General features: G+C 40.9%; 1 protein-coding gene across 1 annotated transcript in view; it reads left to right on the forward strand.

Annotated features, from left to right (window-relative positions):
* Positions 1-18737, forward strand: part of LOC145414627 (uncharacterized) — a 430867-nt gene extending 412130 nt beyond the window's left edge. The window contains exon 9 of the mRNA XM_080284152.1: positions 18603-18737. Coding sequence (XP_080140278.1) covers positions 18603-18737 — 135 coding nt within the window. The remainder of the gene's footprint in view (positions 1-18602) is intronic.
* Positions 18738-20367: the final 1630 nt, after the last annotated feature.

A 20367-nucleotide genomic window follows, 5' to 3' on the forward strand; every position in this document is an offset into this window, starting at 1 on the left:
ATATATACATATATATATATATATATATATATATATATATATATATATATATATATACATATATATATATATATATATATATATAGTGCACAGCCCAATATCCCACTCACATAATATTTATTAGCCTATATATACGGGCGCGCGCTGTTGCCACGTTAGCCAAATCTCGCACCCAGGTGGTCCAGCCACAAATCTTGCCGAGTGTACAGCTCCAAACAAAAATTCGTGGTACAGGATAATCTGCCACCAGAGGTCAAGTTAATCGCATTCGTCTACTCCCCCTAACTCCCGCGCCTTACCTACCACCAAAACATTGATTTGTTGGGCAGATGGATCGGAGATATGAAGCTTCTCTCACTCTTACGTCTTGCCGCATGTAATATTATTTTTATTTATTCTACTGTTAGGTGTATTATCAAGTGCATAGATCCATCTTCAGTTCCATGATAAGTATTTATATCGAAGTTTTAGCAGATTTCAATACAATGACCTCAATGCATAGAGTTTGGATTGCAAATAGTTATCCAACGTTTTCTAAACGATAGACTAAAATTCAAGTAACAGTTAAAAGATATTTGGCTACATAAGTCCCTCTACCGGCTTGTCATCAGGACAGCCACATTTACACCCACCTACTTATTCACCTACCCTCTCTACCCATCCAACAACCCACCGACCTCATCCCTGCCACCCACCCAGCCCACCGATCCCTGCTATCCACCCTGCTAATCTACGAATACCATACACGAAGCTCACCCAACAATGCCACTCAACACATTCACTCATTCATTTCTCCACCCTGAACCCATCCAGCTACCCAACCCAACTACCCACTTAGATCATCCCGACAACGCAATCGTTTCAGGCATCCTGGCGACCAACGGTGCCCACTCACTCTGGCGACCCACTTTGCCCACACATCCCAACAACCTATCTTGCCCACCGACCCCTCCCACCCACCCTTCCCACTCACAAATTCCATCCACCTGCTCACCCAACAACGCCATCCATCTCATCCACCCATACAACCCTCTCACGTTTCCCTGAACACTCCTCACCCACCTCACCCTGCCTATCCACCCATCCTGTCCACCCACTCCTCCCACCGACCCAACCGCCCATCCACATGCTCAATCACCCTTCTTACCCAACCCCATTCACTCCTCCATCCCATTCACCCATTTGAACCCGACTTATCCACCAAACTTATCCCATCCAAACCTAACGTACCGACCCTTCCCCAACCACCCACATATTCAGCCACCTACCCACTCAGCCCACGAAACGCAATCACTCACTAACCCATTTACCCCTACAACCCACCCAAAGCCACTCCACACACCACACCCAACAACAGTCCCCCCCTCCCACTCCACCATTACCCTGGCGATGCACCGAACTACCACGCCCACCAGCTGAACCTCATCACCTGCACCCACCCAACCAACTGACTGACACACACTCTCTCTCCCTCTCTCTTTATCTCTCTCTCTCACACACACACACACACACACACACACACACACACATACAGAATGTAAAAAATCAAAAGAATAAAGAGGTTTGTTGTGGAATATTTACAGAAGACACAATAGTGAATGGGCATATAACAACTATAAACACGCAAGAAACGATTATACAAGAATAAGGAGGGAAGCCCAAAAACAGTTTGAGGAGGATATCATAAATAAAAGCAGTGATCAGGCGAAGCTATTTTACAGCTACATCAGAAGCAAAACCAAAGTAAAAGATAAAATACAATCCATTACGGACGAGGGAATCACCAATACAGAAGAGGAGGATATTTGTGAAGCAGTAAGTAAGAATTTCCAATCAGTTTTTACAGAAGAAAAAATTTTTGAGATGGACTATGTGGAACATGCATGCCCACACATACTACCAGATATACGGATATCAGAAAAAGTAATACAGGAGAGTTAAGTAAATTAGACAAAGGAAAAGCAGATGGTCCTGATGAAATTTCATGTTGGGTGCTACGTGAATGTGCAAAGGTGTTAAGTAAACCATTATTTTTAATTTTCAAGAAATTCTTGAGACAAGGTGAACTACCTGATATTTGGAAGAAAGCAAACATTGTTCCCTTATTCAAGAAAGGGAATAGACAAAATCCACTCAATTACCGACCAGTATCACTAACCAATGTTGCAAGCAAGGTTTTAGAAAAGCTTATAAGAAAAGCTTGGGTCAATCATCTAGAAGAACACAATATGATAACAGAAAGACAGTTTGGTTTCAGAAAAGGATAATCATGTGTTACTAATCTGTTGAGCTTCTGTGACAGAGTAACAGACACATTACGGGAAAGAGAAGGATGGGTGGACAGTATGTATTTACATTTCAAGAAAGCATTTGAAGAGTACCACACCAAAGACTTTTATGGAAACTGTACCATCAAGGAGGAATTCGAGGCAAACTGTATTGTTGGATGCAAGATTTTCTCATAAAAAGAGAAATGAGAACAGTATTATGGGGAAATTACTCATCATGGAGAGAAGTGACTAGCGGAGCTCCACAGGGCTCAGTGCTGGCACCAGTCATGTTTATAAATTATATAGACAGCCACACTGGAAATGAAAGCTATCTAAATATGTTTGCAGATGATGCAAAAATACAAAGAAGAATACTAACACAGACTCTTGTAAAGAGCTACAAGAAGAATTAAATAAACTACATGAATGGAATAATACATGGCAAATGGAATTCAATGTGGACAAGTGTCATGTAATCAAGTTTGGTAAAAGTGGAAAAAGACCTGATTGGGACTATTATAAGCTAGGAAATAAAACCCTACACACATCAGAAAGAGAGAAGGACCTAGGTGTGATTGTCAATAACAGACTATCTCCGGCTGACCACATCAGTGAGAAGGTACGGAACATGTATACATTGCTTGCAAATATGAGAATAGCTTTCACATACATAAATGAAGACATGCTAAGAAAGATAATATCATTCATCAGACCAACCCTAGAGTATGCATCAGTAGTCTGGAGTCCTCATCTCAAAAAACACATATACAAGATTGAAAAAGTTCAAAGGGCCGCTACAAGATGGGTATCAAGCTTAAGGGATCTAAGCTACGGAGAAAGACTAAAAAAAACTGAATCTACCAACACTACAAGAGAGAAGGAAAAGAGGTGACATGATTATGCTATATAAATGCACATCAGGGAAGGAGAAAATAGACATAAATGATTAATTAACCTATGGGGATGCTTCAGCAAGAGGACACTGCAAAAAACTGCATAAAGAGAGAGGTGATAAAGACGTAAGGAAATTTAGTTTCCCAAATAGAGCAACTGATCAGCGGAATGCACTACCGAATGAAATAGTGTGTCAAAACAATTCACAAGTTTAAGGATATGTACGATAAATATGGTTTAAAACACGGGACAGTACGAGCTTGACTCATTCCCGTAAAGATACAATTAGGTAAGAACACACACACACACACACACACACACACACACACACACACACACACACACACACACACACAGAAACAAAACAAGCATAAACAGAGAGACAGACAAACACACACACACACACACACACACACACACACACACACACACACACACACACACACACACACACACACACACACACACACACACACACACACACACACACACACACACACACACACACACACACAAGCACTGTTCTCCTATTCGTGAAAGGAAATAAACAGAATCCACTCAACTATGAACCAGTATCTCTGACCAGTGTTGTATACAAGGTACTAGAAAAACTAGTGATAGAAATTTAGGTAAACCAACTGCAATAGTACAATATGATAACAGAAAGACAGTTCGGTTTTAGAAAAGGAAAATCATGTGTTACAAATCTATTAAGCTACTATGATACAGATGCAGAAACACTATAGAAAAGAGAAGGATAGGTGGACGGTATCTATTGTGATATTAAGGAAGCATTTGACGGAGTATCACATCGAAGACATTTATGGAAGCTGTACCATCAAGGAGGAATCCAAGGTAACCTGTTCTGTTGGATGCAGGATTCTCTCAGAAAAGGGAAATGAGAACAGTACTAAGAAGTAATTACTCATCATGGAGGGAAGTGACTAACAGAGTTCCACAGGGCTCAGTGATGGCACCAATTATGTTTTTTGTATATATTAATAATATAGGCTAGACAGGAACATTTGAATGGGATGCTATCTAAATATGTTTGCTGATGATGCAAAAATACAAACGAAAATTACAAACAGACTCTTGCAGAGAGCTACAAGAAGAATTAAGCAAGCTTCATAAATGTAGCAATAGATGGCAAATGGAAGTCAACAAGTGCTCGTGGGCCCTTCGGGCCCCTCGCACTTGCTTCTGCGGAGGGCTCTCGCGTTTATGTGCTATTCTAGTGTAACGTTGTCACTTGGATTTTTTGCAGCTAACCAATTGATCATGTTATTTGCAGCTTCGGGAATGGAACCAAAGTTGTCCGAACGCAAGTTCGAAATACACAGACAGACACTCAGCTACTGCTATAGTATATTTCATTTGTACCTATGGGCAAAATATTCTACGGAGATCCTATGCTGGGCGCCGGGAGCGGCGTTTTTTGGTCAAAATGTGATCGTCCATTAAATATAGTCAAAATTTTTCAATCATGATGGGACCAAGTTTTTTAACATCAGCGAATTTTTTGCAATTTTTGTGCCAATTTTTGTGCGATTTTAATGTGTAGTTTCTGCTGCCCATAATACACACACACACACACACACACACACGGCTAGTGCTATAGTATATTAGATGTGGGCACGTGCAATATAATTAAGTTTGGTAAAAGTGGAAAAGGACCAGATCGGGATTATAAGATAGGAAGTTCAACCCTACACATATCAAAAAAGGAGAAGGACCTAGGAGTGATTATCAATAATCGACTTTCTCAGGCAGACCACATAAATGAGTAGGTACGAAACATGCACACATTGCTTGCTAATATGAGAAGAGCATTCATATATATAAATGAAGGCATGCAGAGAAAGATAATTACCGCATTCATCAGACCAACCCTCGAATTTGCATCAGTGATCTGGAATCCTCACCTCCAAAAACACATAGATATGATTGAAAAAGTACAATGGGCTGCTACAAGATGGGTACCATGCTTAAAGGATCTAAGCTGTGTAGGAAGACTAGAAAAACTGAACCTACCAATACTACAAGAGAGAAGGAAAAGAGGAAACATGACGACGCTACATAAGTACATCTCAGGGAAAGAAAGAACAGATATCAATGAGTATATAACCAATGGGGAAGCATCAGCAAGAGGACACTGCAAAAAGATGATGATAATAATAATAATAATAATAATAATAATAATAATAATAATAATAATAACAATAATAACAATAACAATAATAACTTCATAAAAAGATAGACGTAAGGAATTTTAATTTCCGAAATAGGGCAATTGATCAGTGGAATGCGCTACCGAATAAAATAGTGCGTGCCAAAACTATTCATTAATTTAAGGATATGTATGAACCCTTAAGTGCATATCTTCACCACTTTGGGATTTTGTTTTTGTAAAACATGTGGTACCTTGTCTTCCTTTGAAGATGCTGGCCAGGCCGTCCAGGTATGTGAAGTGTTTGCCTAGGCCTATTGTGTGAAGTAAGTGTGCTCCCTCTTGTTTTCCCATTGTGGGATTTATTTGCGTTTTTAGTCCATCAGACTCATCGTATCCTGTGCACGACACACTATTTTAGGACTTAGCGTATGCTCTACAAGTAAAACTACTATAGGAGTGTGCCATTATTTTTTTGGAAATATATGTGTATGACTGTTTTTTTGTTATGTATCTTATGTTATTATATATTATATATATTATTTACATTATATATTATAGAAATACTATATATATACTACATATATTACACTTTATATTATACTTTATGTACTATATTATTTTATTGGGTTTTTCCTATTTTTTTTATTTTTTTTGCTGATTATAAGTAATATTATATAAAGACTAAGATAAAAGTGGAACAAAAGACTAAAGTGAAGACTAAAGTGAATATAAAGAATATATCGAAGGCAAAGGACAAAGGAAAAGGAAAAGGAAAGACACTGCTGTCAGACATAGAACTAGAGACTCTTGTGAACACCAGTGCATCAAGTGTGACCTCTCAGTGTGTCTCAGCCACAGCTAAACCCTGTGTACCGATTGTGAGGGGATGTAGGTCAGTAAAAGAAAACTAAACATTGTGTCTTATATTATCGTCATATTATCGTCATATAAAGTATCAGTCCTCATCATTTGGGTCTTAAAATCATAGTTTAGTGTCAAACGAAATTTACAAAGTCATTAGGGTGTATATACAGGGAACCATAACGTCATAAAAAATTTGTATAGTGAAATTTTTTTTTTTTTTTTTTTTTTTTTTTTTTTTTTAGCCCTTTTCAGGGTGTTTTCCCACAGTGACCCTCATGAGCCAGAAGTGTGAGCCACTTACAGGATACGGCCACGGGACCTGAGAAGCAGCATATATAATCTCAGATCTTAAATCCTCATACGGGCCGAGTAATTAATTTTTTATTCAGTTACGTAAAAAAAAAAGGCAATTTTGGTTAGGTTCCTTTAGTCACCCATAAAACATTTTTATTTTTCAATAATTACTAAAGTAAGTATATCACAGTAAAGTAGAAGAGTTGTTCTTTCTTTTCATGGCCAGAAACCCAATAAAAATTGATTACAACCATGTGTTTTTGATTTTTCAAAAAAAGAGTTGGTTACACTCAACGTGTGTCATACAAGACAGGTTCAGAAACGAATGCCTTTAAGGGTTAAAGTAGTTTAATACATGGGACAGAACGAGCTTGCCTCATTCCTGTAAAGATACAATTAGGTAAGAACAGATATATGCGCGCGCGCGCACACGCGCGCACACACACACACACACACACACACACACACACACACACACACACACACACACACACACACACACATGCGGATTGGGGAAGTGTGGGAAAGGAGGGAGGGAAGTTTAGGGGACGGTGAAGGGGATGGATGAGATGTGGAAGTGTCTAGTATTGGTCTAACAGCAGCTTGCACAGTACACTGACTCGTATCTCCGACATATACCCTTTAATTCAGCTATATTCCATGATATGCCATCCAATTGGCAATAGTTTTAATGAGCGAACTCTTTGGTAAAATATCAAATATCACAACTATGCTAGTTTCATTATCAAATGCTGTTCATACTGTTCAATGATTATACAGTCAACCATCAAACAGTAATTTGTAAGACGTGGGACTAATCTTCCTCGGGGATAAACAACCACTGAGGATGATTAGTGAGTGAAGTTGTTGTGAACTGCTCTCTCCCTGTGTGTGTGTGTGTGTGTGTGTGTGTGTGTGTGTGTGTGTGTGTGTGTGTATTTTGTTTGTCTCATTGCGCGTCCACAAGTGCTTTCGAACATGTGTTGGCAACATGTTCGGGAACATGTTTGCACCAGTATTTGGACAGATGTATGCAAACATGTTTCAGTGCAGCTTCGAACACTGACAGCAGAGGCGATGGGATAAGTGTATCCATACCAGGCAGCTGAGACTTCATCATGATGTTGCCAACATGATCTGGACGCTGATGTTCCCAACATGTTTGCAGTGTGTTCGTTATTGTGTTGCTTACATGCTCCCAGCACTTGTTCGAGCACACGTTTGGACGCGCACTTACTGTGTGTGTGTGTGTGTGTGTGTGTGTGTGTGTGAGAAAGAGAGAGAGAGAGAGAGAAAGAGTGTGTGTGAGAGAGAGAGCGTCAGTCAGTTGGTTGGGTGGGTGCAGTTGATGAGGTTGAGTTGGTGAGCGTGGTAGTTCGGTGCATCGCCAGGGTGCGTGGACAGTGGTAATGGTAGGGGGGGGGGACGGTTGTTGGGTGTGGTGTGTGGAGTGGCTTTGGGTGGGTTGTAGGAGTAAATGGGTTAGTGAGTGGATGTGTTTCGTGGGCTGAGTGGGTAGGTGGCTGGATATGTGGGTGGTTGGGGAGGGGTCGGTAAGTTTGGTTTGGGATGGGATGAGTTTGGTGGATAAGTCGGGATCAAATGAGTGAATGGGATGGCGGAGTGAATGGGGTTGGGTAAGAAGGGTGGTTGGGCATGTGGATGGGCGGTTGGGTCGGTGGGAGGAATGGGTGGACAGCATGGGTGGATAGGCAGGGTGAGGTGGGTGAGGAGTGTTCAGGGAAACGTGGGAGGGTTGTATGGGTGGATGAAATGGATGGCATTGTTGGATGAGCAGGGTGGGTGGAATTTGTGAGTGGGAAGAGTGGGTGGTAGGGGTCGGTGGGCAAGATAGGTTGTTGGGATGTGTGGGCAAAGTGGGTCGCCAAAGTGAGTGGGCACCGTTGGTCGCCAGGGTGGCTGAGACAATTGCGTGCCTGGGATGATCTAAGTGGGTAGTTGGGTTGGGTGCCTGGATGGGTTCAGGGTGGAGAGGTGAATGAGTGAATGTGTTGAGTGGCATTGTTGTGTGAGCTTCGTGTATGGTATTCGTAGGTTAGCAGGATAGATACCAGGGATCGGTGGGCTGAGTGGGTGGCCGGGATGAGGTCGGTGAGTTATGTTGGATGGGTGAAGTGGGTAGGTGGATAAGTAGGTGAGTGTATATGTGGCTGTCCAGATGACAAGGCAGGAGAGGGACTTATGTGGCCAAATATCTTTTAACTGTTACTTGGATTTTAGTCTATCGCTTAGAAAACCAAACTATATAAATTAGTGTCATTGTACTGTAATCTGCTAAAACTTCGATGTTAATCATTTCTCATGGAACTGAAGATGGATCTATGCACCTGATAATACACCTAATAGTAAGATAAATGAAAGTAAGATTCCATGCTGCAAGACGTGAGAGTGAGCGGAGCTTCATATTTCCGATCCATCTGCCTAACGAATCAGTGGGGGTAAGGTGGGGGAGTTAGGGGGTAGATGTGTGTGATTAACCTGACCTCTAGTCGCAGATTACCCTGTGTCACGAATTTCTGTCCGGGGTTGTTCCTTCTCACTGATTTAGTCAAATGGAGATGTTATATTATTGATAATCACTCCTAAGTCCTGCCCCCTTTCTGATATGTGTAGGGTTGATCTTCCTAACTTATAATCCCAGTCTGGTCTTTTCTCACTTCTACCAAACTTAATATGACACTTGTCCACATTGAATTCCATTTGCCATTTATTGTTCCATTCATGAAGCTTATTTAATTCTTCCTGCGGCTCTTTGCAAGAATCTGTTAGTAATTTTCCTTCGTATTGTTGCATCATCTGCAAACACATTTAGATAGCTTCCATTTCCAATGTTACTATGTCATTTATGTATAACAAAAGCATAATTGGTGCCGGCACTGAGTGTGGAACTCCTGTAGTCACTTCCCTTCATGATGAGTAATTTCTCCTACCCCCCTAGGGGTAGGGGGGGTTTTCAAGAATTCTCCCCCAGTATCCCTGATTGTCGTACAAGGCGACTAAAAGGGTTGGCGGAGGGTTAGTGCCCCTCCCCGGAAAACAACTAACTAAAAAGACAAACAATAAGCCTCGGACAAGGACTGACCAAAAGATGACGACCAAGGACCGGACAAAGGACATGGTAATTGGAACTTGGAATGTAAGGGGAGCAAATGATGAGGTGAAAGAGAAAGAGATTGTCCAGGTGCTTGAGGGTTCGAAAGTGGATGTATGCGGAATAACTGAAACCAAATGAAGAGGTGAGAGTGTGAGACAATGGGAGTATGGATGGGGTATATGTGCAGGAGTAGGTGAGAATGAGAGGGCAAAGGAAGGAGTATGCATAGTTGTGAGTAAAAGATGGAAGAAGAGCATAAGAGAGTATGGATCAGTTGGGTCAAGGATTGTGTGGGTAAGACTGAAAGTTGGAATACAAATGTGGGCGATTGTGTGTGTGTATGCGCCAATGCAATATCGTGCAAACAGAGTGAGAGAAGAGTTCTGGACAAATGTGGAAGTGTGCATGGAAAAGTTTGGAAGGAATGAGAGAGTGTTTTTGATCGGTGATATGAATGGTAAAGTAGGGAATGTGAAGGTGGATGAAATATTTGGTGATTGGGGTGTGCCTGCTGAGATAGATGAGAATGGCAGTGCGCTAATGGACATTTGTGCTGGGAGGGGGTTGGTGATAGCCAATACCCTCTTCAGGCACAAAATGATCAACAGGTATACATGGCGAGTGGTGAGAAGGGTGGGTGGTGAACTGAATGAAAGGAAGGCAATGATGGATTATGTGTGTGTGGATGAAAGGATGCGAAAATGTGTAATGGATGCAAAAGCTTATACAGGTTGGGGGAGTGGACTTTCTGACCACTACTTGGTGGTGGCCAGAATCAAGGTCCAATTAGAATGGAGAAATAGAAGAAGGGAAGGATGGGAAGGAGGAGTATTTGTAAGGAGAGTGGAAAGGTTACAAGAGGATGAGAAAAAGGCAGAGTATAAGAGAGAAGTGGAGGAATGATTGGGCAAATATGAATTGGAGCAGGCGGGGGACGTGGAAGGTGTGTGCAAGATATTTACAGAAGAAATATGTGCAGCATGTGATGTGGTGTGTGGGATGAAGAGTAGACGGAGGGGTGTGCAAGGAATAGCATGGTGGAATGAAGAGGTGAGACAGGCTGTGGCACAAAAGAAGAAAGCATACAATGAATGGATGAGAAATAGGGGCGTGGAAGAAGTTGAGAGGTGGAAGAAAGAGTTATATGTAGAAAGAAAGAGAGAAGTGAAAAGATTAGTAAGAGAAAGAAGAGAGCTGATGAGGAATTTGGAAGGAACTTGAGTGTAAAGTAGAGGGACTGTAAGAAAATGTTCTGGAAAGAGGTGAAAAGAGTAAGACAGGGTGGAAGTGAAGTTAGCAGGGGAGTGAAAGATAAAAATGGTAGACTACTAGTGGAGAATGAGGAAAAAGTGAGCAGATGGAGAGAACACTTTGAGGAATTGTTGAACATAGAGGATAGAAGTAATGCGAGTATAAGTGGCTGGGGAATGGCTGGGAGAAGGAGGGAGGTGAGAAGACAGGAAGAAATCAGTAGGATAAAAGTTGTGGAAGCAATGAAGAAAGTTAAATTGGGGAAAGCCCCAGGAATTGATGGAGTGTGTGGTGAAATGCTGAAGTATGGGAGAGAGATAGTAGTAGAATGGGTGTGGAAGATGTGCAGATTGGCCTGGGAGGAAGGTAGAGTCCCGGAGGATTGGAAGTCAGGTATAATTATTCCCTTGTACAAAGTAAAAGGGGAAAAAGAAGTGTGTGGTAATCATAGGGGCATCTGTCTTTTTAGTATAATAGGAAAAGTGTATGGTAGGATACTTATTGACAGAGTTAGAGAAAGAACAGAGGAATTAGTTGGAGAAGAACAGGGAGGCTTTAGGAAGGAAAGAGGTTGTGTAGATCAAATATTCATTCTTAGATCTTTAGTGGAAAAGTTTCTAGAGAAGGGAAAGAAGTTGTACGAGGCTTTCATGGATTTGGAGAAAGCATATGACAGGGTGAATAGACAAGGATTGTGGAAAGTATTAAGAATATATGGAGTAGACGGGAAGTTGTTGAATGCTGTGAAGAGTATGTATGATGGTGCTAAGGCTGCAGTGCGTGTGGATGGTGAACTAAGTGAATTTTTATCTTTGAAGTTGGGTTGAAACAGGGATGTGTCATGTCTCCATGGTTGTTCAATTTGTACATGGATGGGGTAATAAAAAAGGTACAAGGTAAGGTAGTGGATGTTGGAGTGGCCCTGGTGAGAGAGGGTAGTGTTTGGAAACTCCCTGTGCTGTTGTATGCAGATGATACTGTGTTGTTGAGTGAAGACGAAGGAGAGCTGCAAGGCTTGGTGGATGAGTTTGGGAGAGTGTATAAGAAACGGAATCTAAAGGTGAATGTAGGGTAAAGTAAAGTGATGGTCTTTGAGAGAGGTGAAGTCAGTGAATGTACAGCAAGATTGGATGGTGAGGAAATGAAAAATGTGAGCACGTTTAAGTACTTGGGCAGCGTGATGAGTAAGGATGGAATTTTTGGAGGGTGAAGTGCTTGAAAGGGTACACCAGGGAAGAAAGGTTGCTTGTTCCTTGAAAGCAGTGATAAGAAACAGGGAAGTGAGCATGGAAGTGAAAAAGTTACTACATGACAGTATTGTGATACCAACTCTAACGTATGGTAGTGAAGCTTGGACGTTGCTGGAAGGACACAAGTCAAGAGTGAGAGCAGTGGAAATGAGTTATTTAAGAGGAGCCTGTGGAGTCACATGGAGAGACAGGCTGACAAATGAGGATATAAAGGAGCTTTGTGGTGTGGATGAGGATGTGATAGGAAGCGTTAGGAGGAATACACTGAGGTGGTTTGGCCATGTGGAGAGGATGGAGGGTGAAAGACTGACGAAGAGAGTGTATGTGAGTGAGGTGGAGGGGGGGAGAGGGAGGGGGAGGCCGAGGATGAGATGAAGGGATGGGGGGAGAGGGAGGTGGAGGCCGAGGATGAGATGAAGGGATGGGGTGGAGAGGTATATGAGAGAGGGAGATGTGAGTTGGGAGCGGGGCAGTGAAATGGCGGGGGACAGAGCGACGTGGAGGCGCTTTGTTTGTGGCCACCCTGAACGGGATTGAGGTGTCTGGCAATAGATAGATAGATACTGTTCTCATTTCCCTTCTTCTGTGAAAATTCTGCATCCAACAGAACAGACTGCCTTGGATATATCCTTGATGGTACAGTTTGTAATAAAGTCCTCTGTGCAGTACTCTGTCAAATGCTTTCTTTAAATCTAAATATTGTCCACCCATCCTTCTCTGTTTTGTAATGTTTCTATAACTATATCATAGTAATTTAATAGATTAGTAACACATGATTTTCCCTTTCTAAAACCGAACTGCCTTTCTGTTATCATACTGTATTCTTCTAGACGGTGTACCCAAACTTTTCCTATCAGCTTTTCTAGTATCTTATTTACAACATTGGTCAGTGATACTGGTCGGTAGTTGAGTGGATTTTGTCTGTTCTCCTTCTTGAATAAGGAAACATGTTTGCTTTCTTCCAAATGTTAGGTAGTTTACCTTGACCTAAGGATTCCTTGAATGTTAAATACAGTGGTCTGCTTAACTCTTCTGCACATTCATGTAGTACCCAACCTGAAACTTCGTCATGACCATTTGCTTTTCCTCTGTCTAATTTACCTAGCTCTTCCTGTACTTCTTTCTCTGATATTTGTATATCTGGTAATACGTGTGGGCATGCATGTTCTATATCGTCTCTTTCAAAATTATTTTCTTTTGTAAAAACTGAATGGAAGTCTTTATTTAGTGTTTCAAAATATCTTTCTCTTGTGTATAGATGATCCCCTCATCTGTAATGGACTGTATTATATCTTTAACTTTGGTTTTGCTTCGGTTGTCGCTGTAAAATAGCTTAGGTTGATCACCACTTATATTTATAATGTCCTCCTCAAACTGTCTCCGAGCTTCCCTTCTTATCTTTGTATAGTAATTTCTTGCCTGTTTATAGTTGTTAAATGCCCTCTCACTATTGTGTAGTCTGTATCTATTCCACAGCAAGTCCCTTTTTTCTTTTGATTTTTTACATTGTGTACTAAACCATTTCTTTATTTGCATTTGTTTCTTTGTGCTGAGGGATGTAATTTTGGATTCCTATTTCATAAAATTCATAGAATTTTCTATATATAACATTTAAATCTTGTCCTCTTAGCTCCTTCTCCCAATCTGTTTCTAAGAAGTAGTTCTTCAGGTCGTGATAGTTCCCCTTTTTGTAGTTTAGACTCTTATTGTAACTCTCATTAGGGTACTAGTAACGTCATATGCAGTCCTGAAGTTACAGTTTAATACTGCATGGTCGCTTTTGCCGAATGGAGGGTGATACATTATATTGTCAATATCATTTTCTTGTTTAGTAAATATAAGACCTAGTACTGATGGATCATCAAGCCCTCTTTTTCTCGTGTTTTCCTTTACATGCTGTGTTAGGAAAAATTCCTGCACAAGATCTAGGAGCTTTTGATCCAAGCAGCTTTCATGTTTTTTTACATCTAGAGTATTCCAATTTATATTTATATTGAAATCTCTAGTTAATACAATTCTTTCAGATTTCTCTTCCAGTCTATGTAGTAATTTTCTTAAACTCTGAATTGCACTTTCTGCCAAGTCTTCATTTTCTCCTCTTTCCCAAGTGTTTGTTTTGGGTGGCATGTATAAATTTGTCACAATTAATTTCCCTTCAGATGGGTTAATCTCTAATGCAGTCAGTTCCACTTGTGAAGGTATATCTAGTTATATTTCTATGACTTGTAGATTTTTCTTTGTTAAGATTACAATTCCTCCTCCCTTTCTTAAATTTCTGTCTCTTCTCCATAAATTGTATTCCTCTAATTTTAAGGTATCGTATGATATCTTTGGAGTTAATTTTGTTTCGGTTAGGCTAATAATATATGGCTCCTTTTGCTTTGCTATAGTCTTCTGTCTCTAATAATTTAGACACCCTTCCATCTACATTTGAGTACATCAACTTAATCACCTTGTTTACATACTGGTCATAACTTGAGTGTACTACCTTCCTTCATTTTAGTCCTTGTTGGTTATGTATCACTTTCGTACCTGCAATCCAATTAGTTTGTAAAAAATTGTATCTTCTCTTCCTCTGATCTTCCCTCATTCTTTGTTTTTGCCTCCTCGCTCTTCTCTTTTAGTATTCCCAATTCCTCTTGAGTTAGGCATATTTTTATCCATACTATTTTTAAGTTCCTCTTTTTCCATGAGTTTGTTTGAATTTTTTAGTATTTCCTCCACAGTGTTCAACACCCTGGAAGGTTACTTTCAAGGACTTTGACTTATTTCTCTCATTTTTCCCTAGCCTTTTTTGTTCCACTATGTCTTTACTACAGATTTCCTCTGGTACTTCCTTCAGTATGCTCATTATATTTGCCATCTCCTTTTTGTCTCTCGAAATTTTGTTTTTTTATTTCTTCCTCATCTATACCAGTGATTATTATAGATCTGTTGATATCTTCTGAATCATTGACCAATTTTGGGTTTTTTGGATTATCTTTTTCACTTCATTTCTAATGCTTTTTTCTTCGACTCTTGTTTCTAAGTCTTTCTTTACTTTCACCATTTCAGCATACGTAGTTTCCACATCATCTTCGTAACTTTGCATCACTTCATTCACCTGGGTTCTCTTCTCTTCAGTATCACTGCTTTGGTCTATCAGACTGCTTGCATGCCTAATTGTCTCTGTATCATTTCTGAACTCATCCATAATACTCTCATGGTTGACAACTGTACTTGGCATTTCACTAATCTTCCGTCTAAGTGAACCTACCTCAACTGACAGCTCATCTATCATTGTGTCTTTTTTGTTTAATTCCTTTACGCAAGTGCATCTCAGTTTCATCCATTTCACTCTGAAATGCTTTCTCCAATTTATACACCGCTTCTACTAGTTTGTTATATGTTTCCGTTTCAACCAGTTCCTTTGTGTATTGTTACCAGATCAAAACGGCAGTGGGAGAGTGGGTACGTGGCTTGAACAGATGATATTCTTTTCTGTGTGTCTTAGCTCTTGCATAATGCATGTACTAGCCATAAGAGAATTCTGGGAGTGAAATGAGGTTGGTGGCATGACTCCATGTAGGATGAGAAGTGGAATCTTCAAAACAAGAGTTAAGTGGGAGCGTCATATTGCGTCATGTGAGGTTGTGTTAAGCCCCCATTGTGGTGTGACCTTGCCAATTGCAGCAGGAAGTGACATCTTAATTTTCTTATGATGTTGTGGTGGCACTCGAAGATAGTTGCCCTGTCACAGTATTGAGAAGAACAGCATACCTTGGAGCCGAGATCATTGAGCTGAGTCCAGATCTCTCCTGTGACTTCTTTCATGTGTTCTTAGTGACATGACTTCAGGATGCCACAGTCTGCTATCACATGGATGATTAGGGGCCCTGGTTATGGTGTTCACACTGAGGTCAGGTGTGGGAATCATGACAGAGAATTCTGTGGACGTATCCAAGAAAGCAACAATGAATTTGAATCCTCAGCGAGGTGAGGGATCACATCCATGGTCAACTGCTGTCATTGGTGTGAGGACGAGATGTGGCCCAAGGAACCTGGAGTGATGACTCATTCCTTGCCCAGGGTTCACGCCGCAAAAGATGACACACTCAGTTAAACTGTTAAGAACATTTTCAGCATCCTGTTTGTGTGGTAGTAGATCTGTAAGTGTTTGTTCTGACTAAGGTGAGCACAGTTATTATTTGAAATGAGATCTCCCACCATGTTTCCATACCCAAAATTATTTGACCATCGCTGCACCACGTGTAGCTACTCCTATCCTTGAGTCTGAATGAGCTGAGAATCAAAGTGCCACTTGGATTTACTTGTGTTCATCACTGATGCTAATGCTGAGCACCGTGTATCTGGAAATGGTATCCGGATACGTTTGTAGTTTCCAGGATGGAGGGGGATGGAGGATATTGTGAGATGCTTAACCAACATTGCCCTCCCTTACAGTGTGAGATTCCTTAGTAATCCAGTCAATGTAACCAGTGAAGGTACTAGTGATTTATGATGCTGTGGAAGGTGACACTTGTCAAATGTGAGTAGAATTAGTTAACCTTCCAAAGAATGGTAATGATAAATGAATGAATCCTGATGAACCTGCATGTATGACAAACAGCATGAATGGGACTAAATGTTTCTACGTGGACTCGATTTGTTGTAACTGGACCTATCGTGGGTTGATGGACGTAAATGGATCTGACTGGACTGAATGGTTATGAATATATGTGACACCTGATGTAACAAGTATGGACAGGAATTACTGACCTGAGTGGATCCAGTTTGGCCTGAACTGACCTGACATATAATTAAGCCGGAATGGATGTGAAGTGCTTGCACTGATGAATTTGCTTAAGGAGGTGCACTCACAAACACCACTGGACTAATGCGTCGATAAGTAGGTGAAGCATCTATTATCATGATCCGATTTCTGTAAGTTTGTTTACTTGTTACCGTAACACAGCAAAAAAGGTGCATTTAGCGCAAATTTTTGTTAGAACAAGGTACCTTTAAAATGGTCTAACTTAAAGAAAAAAACAATTTCCAGTCCAGTCGGGCACTGGTTCCCGAGTTATTACTCATTTCTGACCGATGATAGGAATATGCTTGACATCAAGCCGAGGCCACCCAAGGCGGCCTTTAATTAAGCGAGTAACAATAATGGGTCATTTTCAATGTTTCCAACCACAGTACAGGTGGGTGATCTTTGTCCACCAAGTGATAGTGATGATATGTGGCACTTGACAGACGAACCGAAATATTATTTAATGTGATACTGGCATTGCAGTAGCTACTGTGAAAAACGGGTGAGTTGATTTTTCTCGAGATTAAAATTACTTATGCTGATTAGTATGCCATGGCATGTAAAGTTGATTAACCCACATAAATGATTTGTGTTAGTCGCATGTTAACAGTGTACATATTTAGAACTAATGCGTCCTTTACATATAGCTAGTTACTGTACATGCACTTAGGAGATATTGGACGAAAATTCCTTAGTTCAGCAAAGAACCGTTGTGGTTATTATAGGTGGGGATTGCTCCGTTACTTGTCAGTTCATTGATTATATTAAGCGATTTTGACGATAATTCATGTACGGAATGGCCAGCTAACAGTGGAATATTATACTTGAACGAGACCGTACAGAGGACATCTATCACTTTTAATTTAGTGTTTTGTGTTACGGAAACGAGGTATAGTCTGTGTATCATATCACTGACCCGACTTTTGTTCTTTTGCAACTTATTTCACGTAACGCAGTGGCAGAAAAAGACAGTACAGTGGTTCTACTTCCTTACCACAGTTCTTCGTGATTAACATAAATATTCTTGTGAATCACTTGCTGCAACTCAGTATTCGAGATAAAGGGCAATTTTAGTCGTTTAGAGTAAAAAAAAAAAAAAAGAAAAATAGCATTAACAGTTTCTCATATTTTGTATTCTGTCAGCGACTATAAACACTTTCATCTTAATTCTTGGTCAGTTTCACGAATATAACTCATTCTCTCTCTCTCTCTCTCTCTCTCTCTCTCTCTCGCTCACCGTTTATGTGTGTGTTTGTGTGTGTGTGTGTGTGTGTGTGTGCATATCTGTCTGTCTCTGTCTGTCTGTGCATGTGGGTCTGTCTGTGTGTGTGTCTGTGTGTATGTGTCTTTCTCTGCATGTGTGTGTGTGTATGTGTGTGTGCGTGTGTGTGTGTGTGTGTGTGTGTGTGTGTGTGTGTGTGTGTGTGTGTGTGTGTGTGTGTGTGTGCATGTCTGTCTGTCTCTGTCTGTGTATGTGGGTCTGTCTGTGTGTGTGTCTGTTTGTTTCTCTGCATGTGTGTGTGTGTGTGTATGTGTGTGTGTTGTGTGTGTGTGTGTGTGTGTGTGTGTGTGTGTGTGTGTGTGTGTGTGTGTGTGTGTGTGTGTGTGTGTGTGTTTGCCTGCCTGCGTCTGTCTGTCTGTCTGTCTGTCTCTCTCTCTCTCTCTCTCTCTCTCTCTCTCTCTCTCTCGAGTACAGGAGGAGCGAGGGCACAGCAGCGATGTGTTCTCTCTGGCTGTTGGGTACACAGGTGAAACTGTGATCACAGGTGGGCGGGACAGCACCTGCGTCATCTGGCGCTCTCTTCACACACACGACACACCAGAGAAGTGATTGTCGCATCTTCAGGTGTCCCCTCATCTGTCTCACTTCCTCAAGTGCTACTCCCACTTCATCACCTCTTCAGGTGTAACCTCCCCTACATCAACACAAGTGTGTCATCCTCTTGTGTCACCACCCCTGCCTCCCGTCTTCAAGAGTGCCCTCTTGTGGTTGATCATATCGTGTACTAACTCTTGTGGTGTAACCTGTGTTGTAGCTTCTGATGTGATCATATGTAATGAAGCTTTTCGTAGTGTGATTACATTTTGTTCCATCTCAGCTGATATGGACTCATCTCGTGTATCTTGTAGTATGACCTCTTTTTGTGTGACCTATTCTGTTATAGCTTCTTGTGTGATCTATTGTTCTAGTAAGATTTCCTCTTCTGTGTCCTCTTGTAGTGTGATCTGCTGTAGTGTTATTTCTTGTAGGAGATTTCTTGTTGAGATTTCTTATGGTGCACTCTCTTGTAGGGTGAGCTGTTGTAGTGCGACTCTTATAGTGACATCTTTCGCAGTGTGACCTTTTGTAGCATAATCTCCAGTACTGCTATCTTTTGTAGTTTGACGTTTTGTGGTGTGGTGTTCTTTAGTGTGACGTGCCCCAGTACGAACTCTTCAGTTTAAATTGTTTTTCCAATAACTGCCTTAATTACATACCTGACGAGGGTCGGGGTCGGGCCAAAACTGTTGTATAGTACTTTAACAACAGACATAAATATTTGCAAATACAATGACTTACAGCCTAAATTTTCATTATTTACAAACCTCTTTCTTTATAATGTCCTGATTATGTGTTCTACAAGTGACTGCCATATATCGCTTTCTTTTTAACCATATACCGTACAGTCACTCATAAGTAGGGGTCATCTCGTGAACAAAGAGAAACCGGAGCCTGTAAATATGAAGCACCACATGTGAATTCCTCGTTCAGCCAATATACTGTGGTCATGAGGTGCAAGTAGAGGGGAAGGGCGGGTCATGGATGCAACATCTGAATGACTGGGGATTGGGGGATACCACGGAGTCAACAGACAGTAAAGTAAAACAGGGTACTGTGAACTGCAGTTTTTACAACCATGGTAATAGGTGTTAATTTCGTAATTTACTCCTGAGAAAATAGTTTTTCAGTGTACTTAGCCAGCCGAACAGTTGGTTGGTCAGTAGATCTTTAAAAGTATTGAAATTCTTAGTGTTTCACATAACAGTGCCCTCAGCTGGACCTCTCACGTTAAATTACTTGCTAAAACCACTTAAGAGAAACTTAGATTATTGTACAGAATCGGTAATTTCTTCACAGACGAGCAGTTACCTATAATTTACAAGAGCCATGTGCGCTGTCAGCTGGATTATAGCCCACCCTTGTGGAATGGATGTGAAGAGTTTGCACTAAAGCAAGTGGACAAAATTCAGAACAAAGCTGTTAAGATCATTAACAACCTTACTATTACAAGTGAACTACCTCCCCTACTAGTAAGAAGAAATGTTGCCTCCCATGCATTATTTTACAGATACTTTTATGGCAAATGCTCAAAGTTACATCCATTGTGCCAGTATTCCTCGCCTTGCCCCGCGTTACACAGGCATCTGGTGGCACTCATGACTGGACTGTCACACTTCCATATTGCATTCTTTTATTCCCC

The sequence above is a fragment of the Coenobita brevimanus genome, chromosome 100 (genome assembly GCF_032717465.1).
Source record: "Coenobita brevimanus isolate Jiangsu-jjx chromosome 100, ASM3271746v2, whole genome shotgun sequence".
Lineage (NCBI taxonomy): Eukaryota > Metazoa > Arthropoda > Malacostraca > Decapoda > Coenobitidae > Coenobita > Coenobita brevimanus.